At 42.0% G+C, this 26,435-nt stretch overlaps 1 protein-coding gene and 1 pseudogene across 1 annotated transcript in view; both read right to left on the bottom strand.

The window, feature by feature from the left end:
* The window catches only part of LOC146835031 (cytochrome P450 4B1-like), a 268,573-nt gene that overhangs the window by 76,973 nt on the left and 165,165 nt on the right, over positions 1-26,435 (bottom strand). The window contains exons 7-9 of the mRNA XM_085602692.1: positions 17,498-17,604; positions 15,541-15,731; positions 9,486-9,619 (exon numbers count right to left, since the gene is read on the bottom strand). Coding sequence (XP_085458818.1) covers positions 9,486-9,619; positions 15,541-15,731; positions 17,498-17,604 — 432 coding nt within the window. The remainder of the gene's footprint in view (positions 1-9,485; positions 9,620-15,540; positions 15,732-17,497; positions 17,605-26,435) is intronic.
* On the bottom strand, positions 6,317-7,747 carry LOC146835032 (UPF0235 protein C15orf40 homolog pseudogene; annotated as a pseudogene).

Here is a 26,435-nt window from a genome sequence, read left to right as displayed (position 1 = left end):
AATATTTGTAATATATGTATAGCTAAAGATTAATGGAAGAAGGCATGGGTAAATAGGTGTCTAAATACAGTGATGTAATATCTGACATCATCAGCAGAGGATTGCGGTCGCGTGAGTTATAGTTGCCTGCACTAACTATAACGGGGGAATTTCATTGTTTTTTTACGAGGGAAATGTCCAGCTAACTATAACATGTGTGAAACCTATGGTTTTTAAGTGAATATATATATATATATGTATATATATATACATATATATATATATTCAGTCACTGACCAGGTCATGAGTGATGTAATATGTGACGTCATCAGCAGTGCATTGCGGGGGCGCGCGTTATAATTAGCTCTACTAAGTATAACATCCAAATTACTATGGTTTTGTACGTGTGAAATGTGCAACTAACTATAATGTCCCTGAAACCTATGGTTTTTTCAGTGAATTTCAAAGGTTTTATAAATGCTAATTTGTAACTATAATGTCCCTGAAACCTATGTTTTTTCAGTGAGTTTCAAAGGTTTTTAAAATGATAATTTGTAACTATAACGTCCCTGAAACCTATGTTTTTTTTGTGAATATATATATATATATAGATATATATATATGCAAACACCAGGCGCATTCTCCCACTTCCAGGCAGGCGAAGAAGAAAGCACATGGACACCAGTCGTGCTTCAGAGGAATTTAATTAGAACCAGCATCAACACAGCATGTCATTACGCGTTTCGGCCACAAGGTGGCCTTGATCACATAAAGTAAACGCCATTATTAACAACCTTATATACATAGTACTCAAAGGTCATGTGATGGTTGTGAAGAAGGACATAGAAAAAATCTCCAAATAAGTAGTATCAATACAAAATATGCAAATATAATTGTAATGACTACACCAGAAATGTATGACGGAAAACCTTAATGTGGGCTAAAATTTATCTTTCTCTTGCCGAAAGTAAATACATGAAAAGGTGCAAAGGAACATGAACAGTACTGTTACAAAGTGCAATTGCTGAGTGTGCAAAATACGCAAATTAAAGTGCAATGGTATTGTTGTGCAAAATACGCAATAATAGTACAGAGTGCAAAACAACTGCATGGAGTATATGCATAGCAGCAATATTGGATAAATGTAAACTGTTCATGAATAAATTTACAGTGCATCTCTTTGGAAATTGACATGAGGGCCAAATGCAAATTAAAATGCAAACTGCAATGGTATTGTTGTGCAAAATACGCAATGATAGTACAAAGTGCAAACAATCGCATGGAATATATACATAGCAGCAATATTAGCCAAATACAAAATGTTCATATATATATATACACAAGAAAATGTGTATGATCATATGTTTCCTAGGCTTACACCTGAGGCTTTTGAGAACAAGAAGAAAGACGTCAACCATTTTACAGGAAATAATTAGCAAGGTTTACGACTGTTTGTAAACCTGTTCCTCGATGACCATATGCTTATGTCCTGTGAAGACGTGTTAGTAAAATTGGCACCAAGACTGCTGTGTTTCAGCGTACCTCATGACCTGCAGTCAGGGACCAACATACCACAAACACGCCTACAGCGTTCTACAACATGAAATCCTTGTTACCGATGCCACACCTGTTCATGGAATGCAGAGCACCTATGCCTCTGGGGCCTCCGTCACCCTTTGCCTTCTTTCAGATCATTTTAGGCCTGTGTTGACAGCACCAATACTTAATCAAATACACAAATCCTGTCTTTGCTCCCACCAAAAGGACTATAACCCTCATGCTGTCGGTGTCTGATTCTACCTTCTCCTCCGACTGCTTGCATTCTAATGCACGAGGCACTGTTTTTACTTCAAAAAGTACACTCGCTCATCATGCATATAATGTATTCATGTCCTACATACACTGTGTACAAATTCTTCTGTTCTTTTATTTTCTGGAGTAAATAAAACTCTGACTATTTTGAGGAAAGTTGTACTTACCCGTGGAGTAGGTGCAAGTCTGTGGTCCAAGCCTCCGATCATGGAATATCCATGTATTTGCTATTTTTATTTCATATTGCAATTTGAATAACCATATGCTCAGTACTTGGAGCTGCAGAAAACGTGTTGATGCTAGCCTGCAGCTATCCCATACATGCTTACATTTAAAAGAAAGTACAAAACCCTTTGGCTAAACAAAGAGGGGTGGGGGCCATGGCAATCATACCAGTTCTAAATGGACTTTAGCTGCACCAGCAGTTACCAAACCCTTTATGCAACACAAGTGTTTCTCAAAACAGAAGGCAGAGATTAATATAAAGTACATTTATTAAAAAGACAAACTTTATGTGCTAATGTTTGAGATGATTTTTCACTTGAGCAAAGGAGATCAGTGGGGCACTGCATGTTTAGTACCACAGGACGCTTGTGCACTATCAGCCCTTATGAGGACACAAAATGAATGCGGGCAATAACTATGGGTGCGAGGTACCGCAAAAGTTTAGACATCCTAAATGTACACACATTCCACTCGATTGAAGCTTGTGTTAAACCTCTATTTTAAGAGGCAACATGTCCCGCTTTAAGGCACGTCGAATTCATCAAAATGAGAAATACGATTTATTAAGTAAATGGGCCCACTCAATACCTGAGTTCTAGATTAATAAAACATTTAAAGGGTTTTATTACAATTTTAAAATTAAGCAGTACAGCGACAATGACTTAAGGGTTCTCAATGTAAATGTTACACACAGAAATGCAAAATCAGAAATTATTTAAGTTCCTAGGGGCCACCAAATCAGGACAGAAGTGGAAAGCATCCTTAGTGGAACAGGAAAGTCTTCTGATTCCCCATCAAAATTAAGGCTTTTTATATATTATTTTCCCACATGAAATTACAGTATTTGCAGCCTCACAGTGGTGTGCACAAATGCATCATTTTGTCAACAAATCAGGGCACATGAAAAATAAACATCATATTGCCTTAATGCCTAAGCAAAATCCTACTATATGGACAATTATTTAATATCCTCTATGCTTATGTCATCCAGAGATGTCATAACAAAACAGTTACATTTTATATGAATGAATAGGGCACAGTGAACCAACAGGACCTTGGTAATGTTCCGGTTTGTGACTGAGCTGGGGAAAGTTCACCAAGAGCAGAATAGCAATAACAGTTGAAATAAACCTGTACATCTCAGCCTGACGATGCACCGCAGAGACGTGCAGGGAGTGGAAGAACATGAGTGACAGAGGTGACCTCCATTTTAGAAAAGATGGCATTTGTACCTGATTTGTGGCACCGTTAATATATAGCAGAAAACTGCATTTCTCTACAACATAAAGACTTTTTCTAAAAAGTAATAGTACAATATCAGTGAACACATGTTCAATCTAGTGTGGAAATACATTCTGCAAAATCTTAATGATGTATAAAAATATAAACCCACAAAAATCTTCTACATAACCATCCCTAAAGCTTTAGGAAACTGAGAATACAAGAACATTAGACTATTTGAAGACTTTAGATTAATAAAGCGTTTTTTAATTGCCTTTAACGGCTGATTGCTATCTTTCATTGTTAGACCTGTCTGCCTAGGGTGCTCTTTCCCCAAACGTGTTGCCTACTCCCTCCTATTTTTGTATTACTTGTTTTTTAATTGGCCTTAGGATTTTGTGTGCTAACCAGCAGGGGCGGCTCCTTCACTAGGGCAGAGGAGCGTCATCCCACTGTTTTCTTGCAGTGCGAGAAAGCCAAAACATAAAACGGTAATAACTTTTAGTTATTACCATTTTATGTTTGCTTTGCGCAATGCGGGCAGGCTGATGGGCGGGGCTGCTCTGCTCTTTGAGCAGGGCAGGGGAGGAGCGGTTTGCCTACTCCTGAGTGTGCAAAAACTGTTTGGTCAGCCCTTTTGGGCCGCCCAAACCAGTCATGCGCACTCTGCCCTTCTCCATGCAGGCTGCAACACGAACATGCCCAGCCCACTAGCCCCTAACTGGGCGCCGTCCCCACCAATCACAACGCTACTTGCAGCGTTGTGATTGGCTTAGGGGAGGGAGCCTGGCTGTCTGCTTTCTGTTCCTGTCGGAGGCGGGAGAGCAGGAGCAGAGAAGACGCTGGATGTTTAATTTGACTTCTTTATTTCCCTGCGACACCCCATGATCCCCCCGCAACACCCCTGCGAATCCCACCCCCCCCACAACGCCTCGCACCCGCCTCCCCAGCAAAGCCGGCCACTACTGCTAACCAGTGCTAAAGTGTTTTTGCTCACTCCCTAATATATAGTAAGATTGGCTTACACCTGACTGGCATATTTGATTTACTTATCTGCATGCTTCGCAGGATCTACAAGTGGATCCCGACTGAAACAAGAAAAACAGTGACACAGGCCCTCGTCAGCAGCAGGCTGGACTACGGCAACGCACTCTATGCAGGAATCCCGGCCAAACACCTATGACGACTCCAACGCATCCAAAACGCCTCTGCCCGACTGATTCTCAACGTCCCCCGCCGCCACCATATCACCCCCCCCACTTAAGAGACCTACACTGGCTTCCTGTCGACAAGAGGATCCCCTTCAAGCTCCTCACCCACGCACACAAAGCACTGCACAACACCGGACCAGCCTACCTGAACAGCAGACTCAGCTTTTACACCCCAACCCGCCAGCTCCGCTCCGCTGGCCTCGCCCTCACCGCTATCCCCCGCATCCAACGAACGACCTCCGGTGGCAGATCCTTCTCCTTCCTCACCGCCTAGACCTGGAACTCCCTCCCCACCCACCTACGGCATACCCAAGACCTGCTCACCTTCAGAAGACTCCTCAAGACCTGGCTCTTCGAGCAGTAGCGGCACCCCCTCCCCTCAGCGCCTTGAGACCCTCACGGGTAAGTAGAGCGCTTTACAAGTATTTTTGATTGATTGATTGATTGACTTATTAGTCCCTAGCTGAGTGGTATAACATATACCCCGGGCTGGTAAACTAAATGCTACTCATGTAGCTTGTAGCACTCTTGTGCCATCCACTTAAGTAGCTTCTTAAAACATGATTCAGACCTGTCATTGCAGCCTGTATGCAGTTTCAAACTGCCAATTCGACTTGGCAAATTAATCCCCTTTCCAAGCTTGAATCTCCTTTTTTTAACATGTGAGTCACCCCCAAGGTAGGCCTTAGACAGCCTTATAGGACAGTGTTCGTTGTAATAAAAAGGTTGGGCATGTACTTTTAAGTTTCATATGTTCTGGTAGTGAAAAACTCACAAACTTGTTTTTCACTATTGTGAGGCATGCCCACCCTTATCATGTGGGGGGAATGTATGACGATGTTCTGCATTCTGTCAATCAACTGTTCTTTTTGAATTTGTCACCCCAAGTGGGACGGGTATGCCCATACGTGGGTCCTGTGCTCTCCATGCCACTGGAGACAAGCTAGCCAGGCTGATAAAAGGTGATACCCCGAAACCGGTCCGAGGATGCTTGTTTCCAGTTGAGGGAAGACCTGTCCTGGCAGTTCGGGCTGGACTGTTCACATGGGTAACAGGGTCAAGACTGATTTGCATATGGCTGGATCTAAAATTGAATGGCATCTGGAGAAAAGAAACAATGTATTTAGGCCCAGATCTCTGTACTGGGGTGAATGTATGACATTGTTCTGCATTCTGTCCAACAATTGTTCTTTTTTCATTTGTCACCCCGAGTGGGACAGGTATGCCCAGACGTGGCTCCTGTGCTAACTGCGCCACTGGATTCAAGCTAGCCTGGCTGATGAGGGGTGATGCCCCGAAACCGGTCCCAGGATGCTTGTTCCTAGTAGAGGGAGGACCCCACTTGACAGTTCTGGCTGAACTGTTCCCATGAGGAACAGGGTCAAGACTGATCTACATATAGCTAGGTCCAAACTGGGGTGGCGTGGTGAGCAAAAGAATGGAGTATTAAACCCAGATCTTAGTGACTGGGGGTGAATGTTTGCATTGTTCAGCATTTGTTCCTTTTGCTTCTGGATTGAAAAGCATAATTCGGAAGGTGAATGACAAAAGTTAATCCTGCACAATGAGCCACGTTTATCGCTTCTCTTGAACACTGCAATATCACTCACTACTCGCAACTCAAGAGGTAGCTGCTTCCATGAAAATGAGCCCAGATAAGCTCGTGTGCGCTGCATTCTGGGGACCGCTGCCAAGTCTGTAAGCGGATCTCAACTTTCTGAGAGGATTATAAAATCTAAATCTGGCTCTAAAATAAGAAGCCACAATATGATACAGGGCACCATGCACTAGAACAAGAGCCTTACATCTAACTCTTAGCTCTTAGTTATCCTTAAAATGTTGATCTATCCATGTGCCTCTCTGGTGTGTCAACCTGTCGTAGCAGCTTCTTTCTTCAATTTCTCCAAGATATCTTCTGGCTTCTTTGGTGTTAAAATTTTTACCACTTTCCCCAAAATGTCCACCCTTATCCAAAACCACATCGCTCTTTTTAACTTCTAGAACTTTAGCTAGATGACGGCACACTTCGGCATTTGCTATCACCCTCAGTTGTTGTGTAGTTCCTATAAACCCTATACAGGATCTACACGTTCCGATAACAAAAACTGTGGGTTTGGTGCAAGACTGGTTCCGATCACCCCCACCGGATATGTTAGCCTGTTTGCATTAGCTAGCTCACAGTGCCATTAGAATAGGATAGTTTCTGGCAACCTCAGAACATGACAAACCCTGATCCCCAAGGATCGTGGAAACAATATACTACCTTTCCCTCGGTCACTTGGTTTCTCTCAGAGATACAGAGAATAAACAGTCTGGGCGTTTCAATAACGATTTATTGAACAGTTGTTATTATAGTGTAAAATAGATGTGCTGTAACAATCATTAGACAGTAGCAGAGATATATGATTAGCAGTACCACAAAAGTAAAGGGATGGTATAGTTCTACCATCTTGCAGTAATCATGAATATATACAAGTACATAAAATACATGATAATAAATGCGTACTCCTACAGTGCCTCCCTAATTAGATGTACCTAAATGTACCTAGTATCTGTATAGGTGTTATGCCAAGAATCCCTCTAGGATCTAGTCAACCCTATTACCTGATAAAGGAGAGAATATGGGACCCCGTCCTGGTCTCGAGTTGGACACCGTTCGAGGGATGTTAGACCACTGCTAGCTGGAGTGTCTGCATGCAGGAATCTCAGCGTCTCTGGTCAGTGTGTCAGCCAGGAAGTCATAGTCTCCTCTGTCTTTCTAAGCAAGACATGATGTATATATACCCACAGTTCTCCCCAGGGGTCCTACCTTGCTGTGTTACTGTGTCGGCCCTAAAGGATGACGTCGGACCAGAACTTTACACAGAGGTAATATACAGGAGATGTTCTTCCTGCTGTCAGTCCTGCTGTGCTTCCAAGAAGCCTCATGCATAATGTATGAGTTTCGAACTAGGGAAATACCTGCGTTCTGAATGCAGTGTTGTATCTAGGTAAAAGGTCAATCCCTATGAACCATTATGTATGTTATGTATGGAAGGATATAGGTGAAAGGTTGCAGTGTTACCTGCGCCTATATAGGGTACCTATAAGGAATATAACAAAGTGGGCGGTGCGGCGATAGCTACACCTACAGCTTCACTGCTCACATCTGCAATGGCATTTAGTTTTGAGCCGGGTTTAGCATGTATAGCTATGGTGATGGAGCCATTTCTATCAACCCCAACAGGACCGGACTCTGTAGGTTGATTCACTGGATCTTTGCTTTGCTCTTTTACCAGCTTTTTGTCTTTCTCAGGCATTGTCCATCTCACAAGCCAGGAGCAGTATTCTTAAGTGAGAGTCGCACTGAGGAAATTCAACAGAATCGAACTGGAGCAGGAATCCAGGCAGTTGGGACCAGCAGGTAACTTTGTTGCAGAGATGGGCGTAGATTGGGGTAATAATCTGAAAGTATGGGAGAACACGGCAGCAAGTCATGTGCCCCGTTGGGGAAGACTTCTAGACATTTCTTCCACTTCAAAGCTGGTGTCAGGTATAAACATGGGACCCTTAGAGCCACTCTTCAGTTCATTTCTGGACCTGTGCAAGGACTCTCAGAGGACTGCCCTGCTGACTGTGCCCTATTGTGAACTTCAGAGGACTGCCATACCATGCCACACCAACAGGGCTGACCTGCTGCCTGAAACCTGCCTTGCACCCTCAGAGGACTGCCCTGCTGCTTGAGACCTGCTTTCCTGCTTGAACCCAAGATGTCTAGAGCCACTACAAGGGCTAGCTGGTTGACCTCCTGATCAGAGGCCTCAGGGACAGAAAATGCTTTAACCATCTTGAACCTGCAATAGGACCCAGTCTGAGTTAATACTGACCCTCTGAGAGGTGCTCCTCTAGTCCTTGACTCTTGGAAGTGAGTGGAGACCGGGACCCACCTCCTCGCCATTCTGCCCAGGGTGCTTTGCCTGGTTGGCCTGACTTTGGGGCAGCTCCTGCTACATTCTTCTCCATAGCACCAAATCCTGTTGACAGGGTCCTCGCAGAAGGTGTATCTGGCCTTGTGAGTCCTTGTTGGCTACAGCCTTCAGCTTTGACCCGCTGGAAATATTTGACTTCCGCAAGACATAGACATCAAACATAGAAATCTTCACCACAGCTTAGTCCAGCAGCAACCCGATGATGACGCTTCCTCCTCAGACACTGTGACCTACCTCGTCCTGCTGAATTTTATCTTTTGTCTTCGCAGACATTTTTCCTTAAATATTCTTCAAAGTCCAAAGACAAGTAAAGACTGGGAGCAATCCACATTTTTGCCCTTTGTTGTGTAGTATAACATTGTTTACATTTCTGGTCCAGAAAAATACTCTGTAAACTGCACTACATAAAATGTGTGCACCCTTTATTTATAGGAAACCCCAAATGAGTGAACCATGTGATGAAGTACATCAGACTTTGGGCTTGTACAGTTTTTAGAAATAGGTTGAATGCAAAAACTGTGTATTTCATAGACAGCTATAAAGTGGCAGCATTACATCTATAACCTTTGTGCCCTTTGTCAGGCAAAAAGATGCCAGCTACAACCCGAAATCCTGTACAACTAAAATCAACGATATCGAACTGACAATGAAATAGCCTGCTAATTAGAGGGGTTCTGCTGCAGCACACAACCCTGAAGGAACTAAGGGCTTGATTTACATCTTGGCAGATGGGTTACTCCGTCACAAAGGTGATGGATATTCTGTCGAATAAAATATGAATCCCATTATCTCCTACGAGATTTATATTTTGGCGGACAGAATATCAGTCACTGTTGTGACGGAGTAACCCGTCCGCCGAGATCTAAATCAGGCCCTAAATGCTTTCTGGTGCTCTTCCCTTTGTGGATCCATTAAAGGGACTTGGAATAGGAATTGCGTGATGTTCGGTGAATTTTCGTCTTAACTGATCCTTGTTCTTGTATTAACTTAGGGATGGCTCTATAATGTGTTCATGAGAACAAAATATTACATTATTTACACTGGTTTTTACTTGAACTAAAATTCATACCTTCTGGCAATGTCCGCCCGTCAAAAAATGTCATTGGTTTAGTGAGACTTCGCGAGATGCCAGGTACTGGTGGATAGAGGCGAAGGCACTCCTTGATGCACATAGTGGTGTAAGTCATCTTACCAAGATCATCCCTGAAATACATGGTACTGTGACTGTAAAATTGTGGTACATGTTACAGAATGCAAAATTATGTTTAAAGCGTGACTGAGTAGTGTATAAAATACTACATTACTTACATTGCCTCACACAGAGATGGCTCATTCTTTTCCAAAAGGAGGCTGCAATTTTTTTCTATCAAACTTTTTAACATATGTAAATCAACAGCATGAATTACTGTATTTTTTTTACACACATTCATACAATTTCTTGATAACCTTAAAATATGATCTGTAAAGGATTTAGTTTATAATATTGCTGCCTTTCACAGTGAAAAAAGACATTCATATATCAAAACAATACTGAAATTCGCGAGTTATGATTACCTCGGCACTCCTTATATTGCACAACAGCCATGCAAGCTATGAGTCGTACACCCAATGGAATGCCCATGACCTCACTCTTGATGTGAGATGCATTTACAAATGTTGTAACTATTCTGACGTTACCGATCACATTAACCTTAACACTATCAAAGACATGACAAAGAATGCAATGTTTTAGTGGTTTAAGTATGTGTTGTTAGCTTACTTCATTGTGTGTTGAGGTGTTATTTATTGGTATAAATATTGTGAGATGATGAGCACTGCATTAGGTGTGTGACTTATGGTTGGCATGGCTGCTGTGTGAATTATGAACTGCAGTCTAGCCAAAACGTGTACATTTAAGAGTTTTCTTTTTTTAATTGTTAACCCAAAAATGCACTTTAACTGTTTATTTCAGTGCATATTCTTTTTACTACCAATGTTAAGTTATTACAAACAAAGTTAACCATAGCTTCTCTGAAACCTTTGTTTTTCAGTGATTTTAAATTTTGCTCATATACCACATTCAACAGTCACCCCACCATGAGTGGCCAAACCCCCTGTGTCTGGACTTTGACCGTGTCCAATGGTAGTTGGTTGCAGGGCTTGGACGAAGGCAAGGCTCTGCACCCAACGCTCCATGGGAGGGCTGCTCCCCACTGCTAATCATTCTCTGCTGTGTGCAGCCGGGATGTGACAATGCCCAACACGCGACTGGAAAATATTCCCTCTTTTGCCATGCTTTATTTGTTTTTAATTTAATTTTTAAATGGTTGATGGGTTTTATTGGAGGTCTTGTGAACACCTGGCAAGCTTCATGGTTGTGGACTTTGAACCTGTGGCAAGCTTCATGGAGCTTTGATGGGCCTCCATTGGGGTTGTTGGTTCTCTTGTTGAGGATATGAAAGGACCAACATGTCCATTAAGGTAGCTAGGGTTTAGGGGGTATGAAAAGTGCTTCAACATCTGCGCTTTCTGTTTTTTCGTAAATGCATTAACTGTGGCAGGTTCTCCCTTTGGAATCCTCTAATGAGCCTGGGGGTGATGGTGTACTTACCCTGCTCCTCTGTGTTCTCTTTTATTTGTATTTTTTTACACGATGCATGTGATTGAGTAATCATGTCTGTAACATTTTTCTGATGTTTCGGCTAGCCAATCAGAGAGCTTTGATTCTATGAATACATGTTTGTTCACCTACCTGAATGCACAACAGGAGAAATATCCCTTTTCTGTCAGATTGTTATATTGTTTTAAATGTTAGATCCGTGAAACTGGATTCATGGAACTCTGAGAATTAACATTCTAGGAACCGTTATATTCCAATCCTTTAAAGCTAATTTAACATACTAACACTAATTTCTCAAAAATTACGGATTAGATTTACTACAAATAAAAACACTCCCCTGAGTAAAGTTCTATTTTCATTCCGTCAGCAATGTTCAAAAGAGATTGTCCATAGGACCTGTCCTTTCGCTCAGGCCCTGCATCCATCACTCTTTAGTCAGGTGCAGAGAGGATTCATCGGCAGGGCTTGGCCGGTGGCCTAACCTTGTAGTTTAAAAAAAAATTAAGTGCTCATTGACCCTGTTTTAGAATTTGGGGCCCCAACATTGGGTCCGCAGACCTGAAATAGATGACAAGATAAAAGAATTCCTTCGTCCAATGGTGGAGCTTTTCGCTTTTTCATTTAGGTCCACCAACAGTAAGGGAACCCTGGTTCGAGGATTGTCTATAGACTACCAGTCCAGATAACTAAAACTCTTACAGGCACATGCATCACGGTAGGATTTTGCGAGTCCTTAATTGCGATTATTAAGGAATTTCAAATAAGGACTGGCAAAAGCCTATGCATGTAGGAATTGCTATAAAAATAGCGATTCCTACACATTCCTTATTTGCGACTCGCACGTTGCGAGTCTCAAATAAGGAATGGCTTCCCATTCATTCCTATGGGCCTACAGGCCAATAGGAATGAATGGGAAATTGCATGCTCAATTTCAAGGGTGCAAGGGTGTCAAAAGGACACCCTGTTGCACACCTAAAATTGATCTGTGCACATATGTTGCGCACACACATGTCCCAAGGGCATGTGTGTGTGTGTAACCTACAACTTTGAAAAATGCACTTTAGTGCATTTTTCAAAGTTTCCGCTATTTACCATCTGGTATGATTTTGCGGTAAATAGCGAAATCGCTATTTTAAAAGGCATCTTGCATTGCATTTAAGGAATCGTAATTTGCGATTCCTTAAATGCAATCGCAATTTAAGAGATCACAAATAATTGCAATTTTTTTAATTGCGAGTGGCAAGTTGTTTCGTGCATCGCAAAAGCTAATTTTGCGATAGCAAACGGACGATTTTTGCGATTCACACCGTTTGCGAGCGCAAAAAGCTTTGATGCATGTGCCTGTTAGCCCCTTCAAGCCCACTGCTACATTTTTCTCAAACTAATTTCTCAAAAACTACTGAACTGATTTACACCAAACCAAGAAACGGCCTGATTAAAGTTTCAGGTTCATGCCATATATGATGAAATTCATGTTTCTTTTCTTTAGTGGAGAGAAAAAGATTTGAGTGGGAGTTAAGATGGGAACACTGCTTTATTGACCATTCTATTAAGTGTTCCACTTTCTTGACATCTGTAATTGAAACTGTTGTGCAGACCCTTTAAAACAGTACTAAAGTTATTAGAAAGTCAATGTTTTTTGATGCCTCATTTAATTGTGTCCTCTTGTTGGACCTGCTAAAAAGAGAGATGCATGCACTGGTCTTAAATTGCTAAAGCCTCAAAATTCCAAACGTTGGCCCCCTTCCTAGATGGATCTCCAAACTTGCCAAAACCACAGAAGAGAACAAACCGTAAATGTCTGGTAAATCTAATTTGAATTGTCAACCGAAGTCTTCAATTATTATTAAAATACCACTTTTGACACCCTAATTTTAACCCCTTCGCTGCTAGGCCTCCCACACCTGTGCGAAGCCTTTTTTGGGCTATTTGGGCTTGTCTGCGCCTAGGCCCCTGTACCTGTTGTCCACATAAGGTATCCACATCAAATTTGAGTCCCTTTCATCCAACATCCTGAGGATTCTAAAGGTACCCAGGGTTTGTGGATTCCCCTCGAGGAGACTGAGAAATTAGCCAAACTACAGCAACATTTTGGGTTTTAGGGACCAAATGGGGAAAAAGTGCTGCAGAAGAAAGTGTCAGTATTTTTCTCTGAAAATGGTATCAACAAAGAGATGGTGGTGCTAACATCACCATTTTCCCTGATTTCAGGAACATGCAGACTTTTGTCCAAAAACCAAACTCTTCTACATAGTTTTAGCATTTTACTGGGACATAGTTGGTTTTTCATATTGTCTGTGCTTTTAACCAGGGACCACTGCCTGCCCTTAAAAAATATTTTCGCATGCATTTGCAAAGGGGAAGGGATCCCCTGTGGACCCCTTCCCATTTCTGATTGCATTACCACCTACTTGAAGTAGGTGGTAATTTGCAAGTGTTTTGCAACCTCATTTGCGGGCGCAAAACATTCATACATGCCTCATGAGTCACTATTAGGAAGGGGACGCCCCTTACTAATAGCGAGTCACTAAACCTACTTTGCGAGTCGCTAATTTATTAGCGAGTCGCAAAATAGGTTTTGTACATGGGCTCAAGGCTTTTAGCGTGCGTAAAGGGGTCTAAAACTCCCTTGCGCACGCTAAAAAACCGTCGTCCATTTGGCCCTAACTGTTTAAATAAAACAATTCTTGAAATTGAGTTGACAAAAACAGCCATTTGTGCCAGCGTTTTCACCTGAACGTCTTCTAAGTATTAACATGTCATTTATTTAAAAGCAATATACCGTTACGTCCGCTGGACCCTTGCAGTTGTGGTGATATATAGGGCTTGTAGGTTCACCAAGAACCCGAGATACCCAGAGCCAAAACTTGAACTGCACCTTGCATTTTGTTATTTTTACACTTCTTAACACTGGCTGGGCATAGGTAGCGTATCTGTAGTATCAGTTTAACATCCAAAAACATCAATAAGCAACCGAAAGCAACCAGCCAAACTTTCCAAAGTGACTTTCACTGCAAGCGCAACATTTGTCACCAAGTTTTTAGTAACTTTTCATCCATTTGAATTAGGGACTTTTTTACTGTTAAAATCTACAGATTATGCAGCAGATGATGGGCAATGTTGAAATTAGGTAAATCCATGATAAAACATCACAGCCACAAAATCACATAATTTCATTTGCCCTGATTGAAGAACTGTTATAGTTACAAATTAAAATAAAAAACTACTATAATTTGCAAGTTGTGGTTAGGACAAAACCCCATGCCTCACACAATAGGCATGCAAACTATATCTGGCCCACCAGAAGAGATTACATATCACATTACCCGTACCAATTTAAAAGTGACAAATATGAAAGTAGTATTATTTATTCGGTTGTGTATGTGGTGTTTTTTAATAGCATTTTCCTTTTAGGTGTTGTTATTTATTGATAATATGAGATCATAAGCATTGCACATTGCATTTGGAATGCAAGTTATGGCTAGCATGGCTCTTGTGCATGATTTTTCAGTTGTAATTCGTAAACATACCTGCACTTTATCTGTGGTTAACGGTGGGAATGATTCCTATGGGAGTTAAAATGGGAAATACTACTTTTTTTACTCTCTCCTTCAGTGTTCCACCCCTTAATGGATGTAAATGAAATTCAAAATACCATGGGAATAGCGTTTTTTGACTTGCCTATATCTTTGGCGACGGTTGACGAATCTTCACAAACCTCTTCAATAAAAGTGCCCCAGTGTGTCTTGATGTGCATGGAAAGTTTTGGGGCAATCTGTCAAGCAAGGGCCGGGGTGGGGGGCCCAAAAAAGTGTGTTTGCCATGTTAATTCCCATAGGGATTTTGAACACTACTACAGCCCGAACTGTTGGAATGCACTGCACCAGAGTTGGCAGAAAGGTAGATTTTGTTTTGCAGATCACTCTTTCAGTTATTTGGATTCATACAGTGTAGTAATATTCGAGCAATTAAAAGAAATCCACATTTATATATCTGTGGTTGCGAAGCCTTCATGAATAATGACAATCTTGTGCAGAGCTCTGATTGACGGCCAACATTTCAACCAGGAAGTGTTGGCAAGCACTCAGAGATGATGATGTGTGGTAAGTGAGGTTACTGCCCTCATTGTGTATAACAAACACCCATACAGCTTATTACAACAGCCATGGGGAGGTTCTCACCAATTTGCATGTCATATTGATAACTGGCTAGCCTGATTACACAGTCCTTGTGGGACTCCCTGAGACAAACTGCAGGCGGGTGGCAAATCACACAAATCACACAAGCACATGAGCCCACATGTCATCCCCTTTGCACGTCCATTGGGTGTATTCACAAATAGGAGTTGCCACTTCCATTGCACTTGCAATCGTTACCGATTTCTTCAACTACAAAGTGCCATTCAGAGCAGAGAGCTCTATACTCTCTATTGGTTGGTAACTCACACAGTTTAACCAATCTGTACACAACAATTAAAGCGATGAAAAGTGTAAAACTAATGTGTAGGAAAGATGCCTGATCTCACCATTTGATTGTGTCCCTGTTTTCCAGGATTTCCTTGACCTCTTCCCTGCATTTCGTTTGGTGTTCTGGGTTTTGGCCCATGCAGTATAACATCCAGGATATCCCACTGGCCGTTGTATCGTGACCTTCAAACATGAATGTGTCCACTTCAGCCCGGAGGTCTTTATCAGATAGTGGTTGTCCATTTTCATCCTAATGAAAAAAAACATATTATAAAGCAGATCCAGAGCCAATTTAGCATTAAACAACTTAAATATACTACCAGTCCTTTGGAAGTCAAATTGAGGCATATAATTTTTTAAGAGCTAGAGAGAAGAAAGTGTTTGATTAGAATATGGCATACATTAGTGTATATGGTAACTCTAAATGAAGGTATTTTGGTGCTGGAAGAAAGTTCTGTCAATTTGCGCTGGAGCATTTAGAGAATATACTTGAGTACAATGTTAAGTTATATTGAAAACTTCTCCACTATTTAGCTGTAGAAGATGAAGTAGACTTCACAATCCTCACTCATACGCAATTGGTAAATTTGTTTTACACTGGTCTGCTCCAACAGTAGGCTCCAACTAGGCAGACTTCTATTGTTGTTACTATCATTATGGTATCTGTGTGAGGCATTCAAGAAGTTTATCATATCCATTTGAGCATCTAAGTAAATCTAAGCACTGATTTTGAATTATTTTGTCCTTCCTGATTTGGGTTTGAAATGGGCACTTCTAGAAGCTGCATGCTATAGGAAACAAATTCAGCAATACTGCAACCCTAACACATGGAGGAAGATATACAGGAGCTTTATGAAAAGGGGTTTAATCGTGCCTTTGAATTGACAATTCTCCCAGTGAGAGAGTGGAGAGCCTACTTTTTAGTGATGCATGAATTACCGGGAGACTGGCATAGTGTATAAGGGAGAGGTCTCTGTTAGTTGTAATGTGAAAGGAACCATAGAAAGCTTTTCAAACACGACATACGGTCAGCTAATTAACCTTTACCTTGCAGGACTATGTCAGAGCAACTTAAAACCAGAAATGACTTGACAAATAAGCCATTGCAGGGGATATAGAGATCACTTGACAAAGAAGCAATTACAGCAAAAAGTAGTTAACAGAAAAAAGAACATTTCAAATTGCTATCTTGAGAAATCAGTCTAAAATGTCCATAGTTAGGTCTATATCATTGGTAAAAGTTAGGGTTAGAGTAAGGGTTCATTTTATGATTAGAAGCAATGGCATGCTGTGGCGTGCCTCATTGAGATGCAGGGAGATGTGTCGACATTGAAGAAGCCTGTTATGTCCTTATGGCCCTGATGAAATAGTCAAAAACTCATGGTAGTGAAACATGTATGCCAGCCATAACAATTAGGTCAAAACATGACAGCTTTTTAGCGATGCACTAGGTGACACAACCAAATAAAAGCTAGTGGACACCTAAACAAACGTTTAACTCTTAAGACAACGTGACCACTCTCTAACACAAGAGAAGACCACCATAACAGAGGGGAGATGGTGATGTACATAAAGACACAGAGACTGACTAGGATGTTGTATCACTAAAAAACAAATAACTGGTCCTATTCGTAGAACCTGGATATCTGATTAAGGAAGAACTTCGCAACCTCCCCTTCATACGTCATGCTTCCATGAGGTGTCTCCTTTATTGAAACCTGATTTGTTTTCATCTCTCTTAAAGAACACACACCACTGGTTGGGTTCTCGTGCCCCTACACCTAAAGACTAGGGAGTTTCATAACCCCACAGAGGTACTAATTTGTGTAAATTGATGGGACTTCTTATGATGTGGTGTACTTCACACCTGAAGCCTACTCTTCCCACCTTATTTCTAGGTATATCTATTAGGCATTGGCCATTATCCGTAACACAATCTATGTCACTACTGTGTCACAACAAACAAACACGAAAAGAGCTTTGTAAAAATAAACATTATTATATGTGAACCCATACCTTGGCACAAAGAAGAATATCCAGAAAGTCTAAATGTCTTTTCTGTTGGATTTTCTCCAATTCCTTCTCATTTTTCAGCAAATCTTTTCTTTGTTGAATGACTTTATCTGCCATAGACAATTACTGATTACATTTGATTTACAATCAAACACATTCTACAGTAGACAGAGTATCATGAAAAGAACCATTTTCTTTAATGAGACATTTGACATAAATAGAGTACGCAGGATTTTCTAGTAGAGCAAGTTAATTCCATACGCTCGCTGAGAAACATTGTTGATTTAGTGAGACTATCCCTTGCTAAATAGAGGCTACACCCAAGTAGCTTCCATGCACGCTGATTTGAAAACTTTCATGAGCAGTAGTAAAGAATTATCTCTTTGACAAAAGTACACTAATAATCTCCCCCTGGACCAATGCAACTTTCTACACACCAACAAATCTCTTCTATCCTTAACAAGTTAATAATGTCTGTAAAAGGTAATTTCTAAATATGGTATCTCCTCACCCCCAAGGTAAGCACCAGGCGAGGCTGAAAGGGCACACCGGCCTAGAGCCGGCCATGCATTGGAACATTTTTCGGTTCTGTGTCACTTGTAGAAATAGACTCTTATTAGTAAAGCCAACCACTGTGGTACATTTTAAATCCTGAGTTTATGCTTCTCCAGATGAAACACTCTTGAGCATACTGTCTACTTGTATTGGTGACATTTTACTCCTACACCTAGTAATGCTCATGTCTTATGTAACATTTACTAAAGTTCGATTAATTGTCTCTTTATAATGTGTGTGTGTATTCTGACCCCTTAACACTGGCATGCGTAAAGCTATAAAACAAATTAAATGCATGTAAGAGAGGGGTTATGGAGAGATGAGGGGCACTGCTGGAGCATAGAAGTGAGGGAATTTGTGGAGAAAGAGGTTTTTGTGAGCACCAACAAAGATTGTCGCACTGGTGCTAATGCCGGCCCTGCTCCAATGTGTCCAGTATGATGGATTTGCATCTGCGTTCTCAAGATGTGTTGCTTCCCTAGAGTCTACTGATTTGTTGACCTCGAAATCTCAATCAACTGGTCAAAAACATTTGTTTGAGAAGACACATTTTTATTGCAAGTTTGATCATGTTTGGACTATCAAGCAACGCATTTGATCTAATTATTCTCAAGCAAGCGCAGTTGTGGAACTTATCCTGGTTTGAACTCTTAAATTATTATTTTTTTTTATCTTGTGTCCATTAATCTAGGCATGTTATGAGATTCATATTGGAGCAGATAATTGTCACCATGGACACTTGCTTGGCAAAATGCATGCTGATGTCCATGTCATTCTTATAAAAAAACAAAAATACTACAGCATTTTTAGATAGGCGTCCAAAGGTACATAGTAACTCTAAGGGAGTGCCGAGTTTGAATGTCACAGGATGGTGTTTCTGAACAATTTTCCTCTACATAGCATGCAACAATAATACCTGCAAATGTATTGAAACAAAATTCACTGCGGATGTTCAAAAACATTTATTACACACTTTGCATTTGTTGTATTCTCTTGCGCCTTGTTTCAACACTATCATTGGACTCATATAGCATTGAAAGGCATAAGGTCAACTGAATGCACAAAATATATATAAAAATTACCCATAAACTTAAGTATTCATGTAATATCAGCCTTTTTTTCCAGGGAACTCTGCATTAGGGGCTACCAAGCACTCTACCTTAAGAGTGAGAATGCTGGTGGTCACTATTAACCAGTATTCTGGGGATTTGTCTGCGACAGAAAGATATCCTTGCCATCCCTCCTTGAATCTTCAGGTAGATGCAGATGAACAGTCAAGCCCTAGTTTAAGGGAAATGGTGTAGGTGAAGTACAGTAAAGCCCAATTATCACAACTGCACTAACCATCTGAATGTCCTACCAGACTAGTGTGAGAATATAAATATATAAATATATTTACAGTCCAAATTATAATATAAACAGTAGAAAGTACATAAAACACGTTGAACAATAAAGTTGTAATACAATATAGCTTTACAGCCCACTGTATCGAGCTATACCAGCCAGTAAAGGGCTGCTCCAGCAGTAACCTTTAACAAAGGAGTGGGCCTTAAATGGCCAGTATAGCCAACTATGGCGGTCTATAAGGCTATTAGACCATTCTGCACTTTGAGGGCAGAATATCCTAATTATAAAAACAAAAGCCTCTCTGAGTGCAGGGGAGTCAAATCCTTGTGGCTTCAAAGCCTTTGATTCACATTGCTTACTTTGATTGTCCAACTGCTAACAGCCCCGCGCAGGGTCTAGGCAGTTAGCTGTTGAACATTTTTAGCAATAGCTGTGTGAGGGGGTTGAAGTCAGCCCCTGGTTCTCCCTGGACATGGCTAAACTGCTTTTTCTCACTCAGCTAGGTCAAGGAGATCCAGGAGGTGAGCAGCATTCCCCCACCCTCCTTCTCAGGCTCAAGTGATTCTGTAGCTATGGGAGGAGGGAGGCTCCAGTGAGCCCTGCAGCACAGCCTTCTGCCTTTCACTTTTCCCTGCCCAAACCATATATTTTGGAGAGGTAGGGGAAAGAGATGCAAAGGCTGTGTATTAAAACATTAAAATGTTGTGAACAGTGAGCTGCTGCTGCTCTATTGTCTTCAATGGTAGCGCTCAACATTTCAATGTTCTAACACTAGTTAAACCAGGTCTCCTTTTTGTAGATGGCCCCCAACGTTGTGCTCTCTACCAAAACCTGTTCTGTGTAAATTGGCAATCCCAACTGACAAGGACTTTACCTCCCTTATATTCCCTAGTGTATGGTACCAGTGGTACTCAGGGCATGGGTGGTAAAGAGTCCCCAGGGATTTCAGCACAGCTCACCACAGAAACTACTAACAGGACGTTCAGCACTGTTTGTGCCATACTGAGTATGAAACTACTGACAGCAAGCCTGAAAACAGTGCAAAATGCTCAAACTCAACTTTGCCCTCACCATGTTTGGAAAAGTTAATGCACTAATTCTGATTTATGCCAAACACACCTAAGGAAGGCCTCCTATCGCCGAAGAGGAAAGGTGTTGACATGTAAGTGCAAGCTTGTAGGACCCTATAGTGCCCTTTACCATTAAACAATCCTGTAAGTGATAGACGGTCCATAGGATAATATGGGCTGGCACCCGGCCAAACCTGAGTTTGGCAGCTCCTTTACAGTTCCGCCATAATATGTCATGTTTGATATCAAACAACTTGCCTTCTCACCCTTGACACGAATCTCGTGTCGAGGGCAATGTGGCATGCACCCAGGTCTCTAACTTAGAGGTTGCCCACCAGGTTGCCACAGTTCCTCTGTGCTCTGGCTGCCAAGCCCACCTTTCCCACATTTGATGCAGCCAAGACAGGATTCTCACCTCCTGCCAGGCAGTGTGATCACTTCCAGAAGTCAGGAACAAAGGCTTGGCCAGGAAGGAGTTCACACCTCCCTCTTCCCAAGCAGGCTAGTGAAGTGGCACATCAAGGTGATGAGCTTTAAAGGCTGCACCGTCTCTGATATGCATGGGGCTAACTCCCAGAGGAGGAAACAGCTCTCCTCCTGCTCCAGGAACATTTGCACCTGGACAGGCAGGAAACAGTCAGCCAGGTCAGTACACTAAAAGAAGATTTCTGCCATCTTTAGGAGTGGCAGAGCAGAGGGTTCTCGGTAGAAAAGGTGACACACACACCCCTGGATGTGGTCACCTCAGGGCCAGACTAGCCCCTGACACCAGAACCTCAGTTCTAAACAATCTGCATCAATGAGGACAGAAGAAGAGACCCCTGTCAACGGCAACAGGACTTGAACCAAAAGGGATACTCTGCACCTCTGTCAATGCTCCTGGAACTGTCTGATCAACCAGTTACAGCCAGCTACTGCGTTCCCCAGGACCACCTATAATTGAAGTTACTTTCTGCTCCACTTACCACTGCAAGGCTTCTTGGTCGCCGGTCCCTGCATTTAACGCTGCACCAAGAGGGGACTCTATCAGTCATAAACAGTGGCCACGTTGTTATGTTTTTGCATCTTCTTCCCCCACAGCATCACTTTAGTGGGAAAAGCAGCTCTGCAACAGCTCCCATTCAGCCCAAGGGAGAGCCATGCAACTCTGCACCGAACTCCATGGGCCAGGTAAAATTGAACTGACTGTTGTGGCTTGGTCCTGGGACCCGAATCACCATTATCCTGCAAGGGTACAATGCAAAATGACCTGAAAGTGACCGATTGTCACAAGAGTTTTTTTCCCATTGACCGTAATGTTAAATTTTCACTGTATTATTTTGCATCGATTTTATATTGCTTCGTAAATCTACAACTCTAATTAAATGTCTTCTATTCCATTTGGTGTCTAAATTAAGATAAAAAGACACTCTATTTTTATACATTTGTGCGGGTTTCTCTCGAGTTGTGCCACGTTGGTGCATAACACATTTCACTAGTAAAACCTGACTGCTCTTTGCCACACTACCAGGACTGAACTAAGAATTTATTAGTGTTAAACTAAGAACTATCTTTGTGGTATTGTGATAGTATCACACGGTGAGGTCTTACTCCAACACAACTCCGCCTTCCTACATATGCTACTAACGATTACTAACTGACTGCAAATGTTGGAACAATCATGAAAAAAGGGCCAATACCTCAACACAACAGTTACAGAATAACTGACAATCACAAAGAATGGGATTCTTCATAGGTCACTCTAGCACGCTTTGAGAGGTAGAGAGGTCTTTAGGGTGATCTGTCTATTAATCTGGACTGCCTAGTCTACCTGAGACCTCCCTGCAGTCAAAATCAGCAACAAGTTTTTACAGTTTTTACAGGGGACTTTCAGGCTTTTTATTAGCAAGGAGCACAGAGGCAAGATTAAGCTCCGGGGTTTGCAATCAGCAACAGCAGCAGTCCCCACACAGGCCCTGATATGAAGGTGTTCAAAAAGCTGTACAGAAGCTCCAGGCTCTGTTTAGGCAGTGGCCAATGCTCCATCATCAATGTGTCTACCGTATTAAAAGGGTTGAGATAATCAATCAATCAATCAGTTAATTTGTAAAGAGTGCTACTTACCCGCAAGTGTTTCAAGGTGCTGGGGTGGGGGGGTGCTGCTTCTACTGGTCGAAAAACTAGGTCTTGAGTTGTCTCCTGAATGTCAGTAGGTCTTCGGTTTGTCGTAGGTAGAGGGGGAGGGTGTTCCATGTCTTGGCGGCGCGGTGGGAGAAGGCTCTGCTTCCGGCAGTGGTTCTACGGATGAGCGGGACCGTGGCCAGGGCGTGGTCAGCGGAGCAGAGTATCCTGTTGGGTACGTAGAAGGAGAGTCGGCTGTTGAGGTAGGCTGGGCCGGTTTTGTGGAGTGCCTTGTGTGCGTGGATCAGGAGCTTGAAGGAGATCCTTCTGTCGACGGGGAGCCAGTGTAGGTTCCTCAGGTGGGGGGTGATGTGGTCGCAGCGCGGGACGTCGAGGATCAGGGGCGCAGAGGCGTTCTGGATTCTTTGTAGTCTGTTGATGAGCTTGGACGAGGCTCCGGCGTAGAGGGCGTTTCCGTAGTCGAGTCTGCTGCTGACTAGGGCCTGGGTGACTGTTTTCCTCATGTTTGTCGGGATCCATCTGTAGATCTTGCGGAGCATGCGGAGGGTGTTGAAGCAGGTGGAGGAGACTGCGTTGACTTGTTTGGTCATGGTGATTTTCGAGTCGAGGATGACTCCCAGGTTGCGTGCGTGGTCGGTAGGGGCCGGGGGGGTCCCCAGTGATGCGGGCCACCAGGAGTCGTCCCATGCTGAGGGGTTGGACCCGAGGATGAGGATCTCCATCTTGTCTGAGTTCAGCTTAAGTCGGCTTTCCTTCATCCAGTCGGCGACGGCCTTCATTCCTTGGTGGAGGTTGGATTTGGCGGTGACAGGGTCCTTGGTGAGGGAGAGGATCAGCTGCGTGTTGTCGGCGTAGGAAATTATGTTGAGGTCGTGCTGTCGATAATGAAGGTGAATCACATTTTCCCTCCTCTAAGAGGAGATATGGGATTGTACATTTAGATTTTAAATCTCATCACTCACACTGCTCTTGATTACAAAGCTGGGACTGGTTGAAACATCAAATATGACACTGGCTGAGTATTCCCATGCACTCTTTCAAGACATTGAGACAATTAGTTTAAGAACTCTGCCCGCTCTCCTCACTTTTTGTTTTTAAATTGTCTTGATTTTTTTGAAGTCATAGTTAAGGGACACTCCTGTTTTCTTTAAAGAAGTTCAGGGCACCTGTGTAGTCTATGTGATGGAGCAGAACTACCATCTGCAAACAGAGATTTCCATTCTCTCCCTTTGTCCATGTAGAAGAGCAGTTTGTGTACCAAACAAATCCCTTTCTAAAGACTGCAATAAAACCACAGGCAAACCCAATAAGTCTTACTTGTCTTATTGTGCTGGAGCAAGCAAAGAAAGTCGCTGACAAATGATACTTTAATGGATTAGGATATTAAAGCCAGGTTTATTGGCTTTGTCAATGGTAGGTGCCCAGACCCTGAGCTACACTAGCCTGCAGTATCACAAGCTTATCAGAAGGAGACTGAAGTCGCGTATACAAGTGTCATTGAATAAGGCCCAGAATGGCACATAAAACCGCTGAACTAGGATTATAATGGAACAAACATCCAAAGACGGACTGGAATGTCACATATAACCAGTGACATAAAAGGAGAAATACAATAGCACATACAATATTTGTGAGGGACACACTCACAATGACATGAAATTGACCACTCCAATCTTGTGAATGAAGTAAGAACCTGAGTCAAGTAATGACATAGTTTAATAGAAGGTTTTAAATGCCGGATAAAATCATTCAGGTGTTATTTAAATAAAATCATGTATTAAGAAACATTTTTCGAAAACAAAAAAATTGTTTCTTTAGAAATAACAAATGACAGAATATATAGACCATTTACATACTTACATTTTAGATCATACTTCGAGTAAGCACTTGCTTATGATTCAAAATGTTTTGTTTTGAGAAGGGGAAGACTTTTTTCTGAGATGGATTCAGCTGTCAACAAATAGTCCCTGCCACGTGATGAAAGTAATGCACCTCATATATTACAAGCCAAGCATATTTTAGGAGGCAACATGATACACTAAGCTGCCATCAGAATGGGATAAGAGCTATTTACTCCTCTGACTCCCATTGTATTTATGTTTGTGAGAAGAGCAGTGCTAAAAGCTCTGGCAGGCAGCTTTGTGGACCTGCCAAAGTCCTAGCGTCAAGTGAGGCCACCCTATACATGTGGCCTTATGATCCCCCCACTCCTATCTCTCTGTCCTATATAATGGTTTGGTGGAATTTCATTGATGACTTCTCCACACTACCAATCCTGTTCATCAGACTTTCCATCAATAATGAAGTGTTATAGGGGAGTTTGAACTTCTGAGCAGAAATAACCCCCTGAACTGAAGCCTTTGATGGTCTAAAAGAAGGTTGATTATAAAGTATGTCTATTAGCCAGCAGCTCACCAAGAAGATAATTTGTCTCTTCCCTATGGCTTATTTAGTAAGAAAATGTGTGGTCACATTTATCTGCAGTGCTACAACGTCAGTCTGTTCCTGAAGCTCTGGCTTTGATATATTGAGAGCTGAAGAAGAATCAAAGTGAAGCAGACCTATTACTGATATGAAAAGTACGTACCAACTTTGCTCCCTCTTTTTTATAGACAGGATATCTGAAGTTGTATATTTTGCTTCAGGTTCAATAGATAGAGATCTGCTGCATAAGTACTCAAATTTGTCAAGTTTGCAATAACCTGGTATCTGGAGCAAAAAAGAATGATGCCAATATCCCTACTTTCCTGAATCCACTGACAACCATGCAAGAATATCTATGCTGGTAACCAGCAGAGCTAGAGAAAGAGAGCAAGAGAGAGAACAACAGAGATGCTTAATATCGTTACACTGCCTGTTCTTACTGGTGGGCACAATTTGTATTGGAGAGGCATTGATATCATTGGCTTTCTAATTTACTGCTTGAGATATGGCATAGGATATATCTTGTGAATATCCCTGTCACCAACCAACTCTTTGGATGGTGAAAACTCTGTAACTTTGTAGAGCCGAAAGATAAATGAAATCGGTGTGACAGAAGTATGGAATAACCTGAAAGGTAACACACATTCCTATGTAGATAACTACCTTTAGTGATTTGTAAATCAAGTCTGTGATGTGAGTAATTCTCAGGGTACCAAGCTAATACTCCACAACACAATTTAAAGTTGTGCTTTCCATCCTAGCTATGCACATTCAATCCCGCACTGCTGGCAATTTCTTATTTTGTTTTGAGGAGTAACAAGAGCGATACAGTTCACAATCTTTTAAAGGGAAGATTCCAATATAAGTGTGTAAATCAAACTCTGCATTCTTGATCTCTAGTTCAGCCCAAATATTTCTTTGTATCCAGTGGGCCTTTAATTACTCCAGATAAAAAGTAAACAAGTTTAAATCTCCAAGCAACAACGTTCAGACTGTAGCAACTTTATTGCTAGAACGGAACGCTCCGAAACATGAGGAAAACGTACTCTAGAAAGCCAAGATGGCCACCACCATTGCAAGCGTCTGAGAGTCCTGTTGAGCTCTAAAAACATGTAGATTGTTTTAACTCCACTTGGTGTTTCTGGTGGTGTAAGCGCCACAGATACTTAGCCTCACACCAAGCAGCACCAACCCTCGGCATATACCACAGACATCCTCAGCAGGGGAAGGCTCGAACACGTGGGACACTGAGGGAAGAACAATTCTGTGCTAGGCATATATTGATGAGCGAGGGCTGCAGATTATGACACATGGATGCCATAGGAACCATCCAAAGAAGCTTCTCCAACACAGTAGATATCCTGACCTGTTGGCAGTGTGGTTACAGTGTAAAATAACTGTCCTGCTAGACGCCAGCACAATCA

Source organism: Triturus cristatus, chromosome 4_2, assembly GCF_964204655.1.
Source record: "Triturus cristatus chromosome 4_2, aTriCri1.1, whole genome shotgun sequence".
NCBI classification, from domain to species: domain Eukaryota; kingdom Metazoa; phylum Chordata; class Amphibia; order Caudata; family Salamandridae; genus Triturus; species Triturus cristatus.
This window is presented reverse-complemented; position numbering and strand designations above follow the sequence as displayed.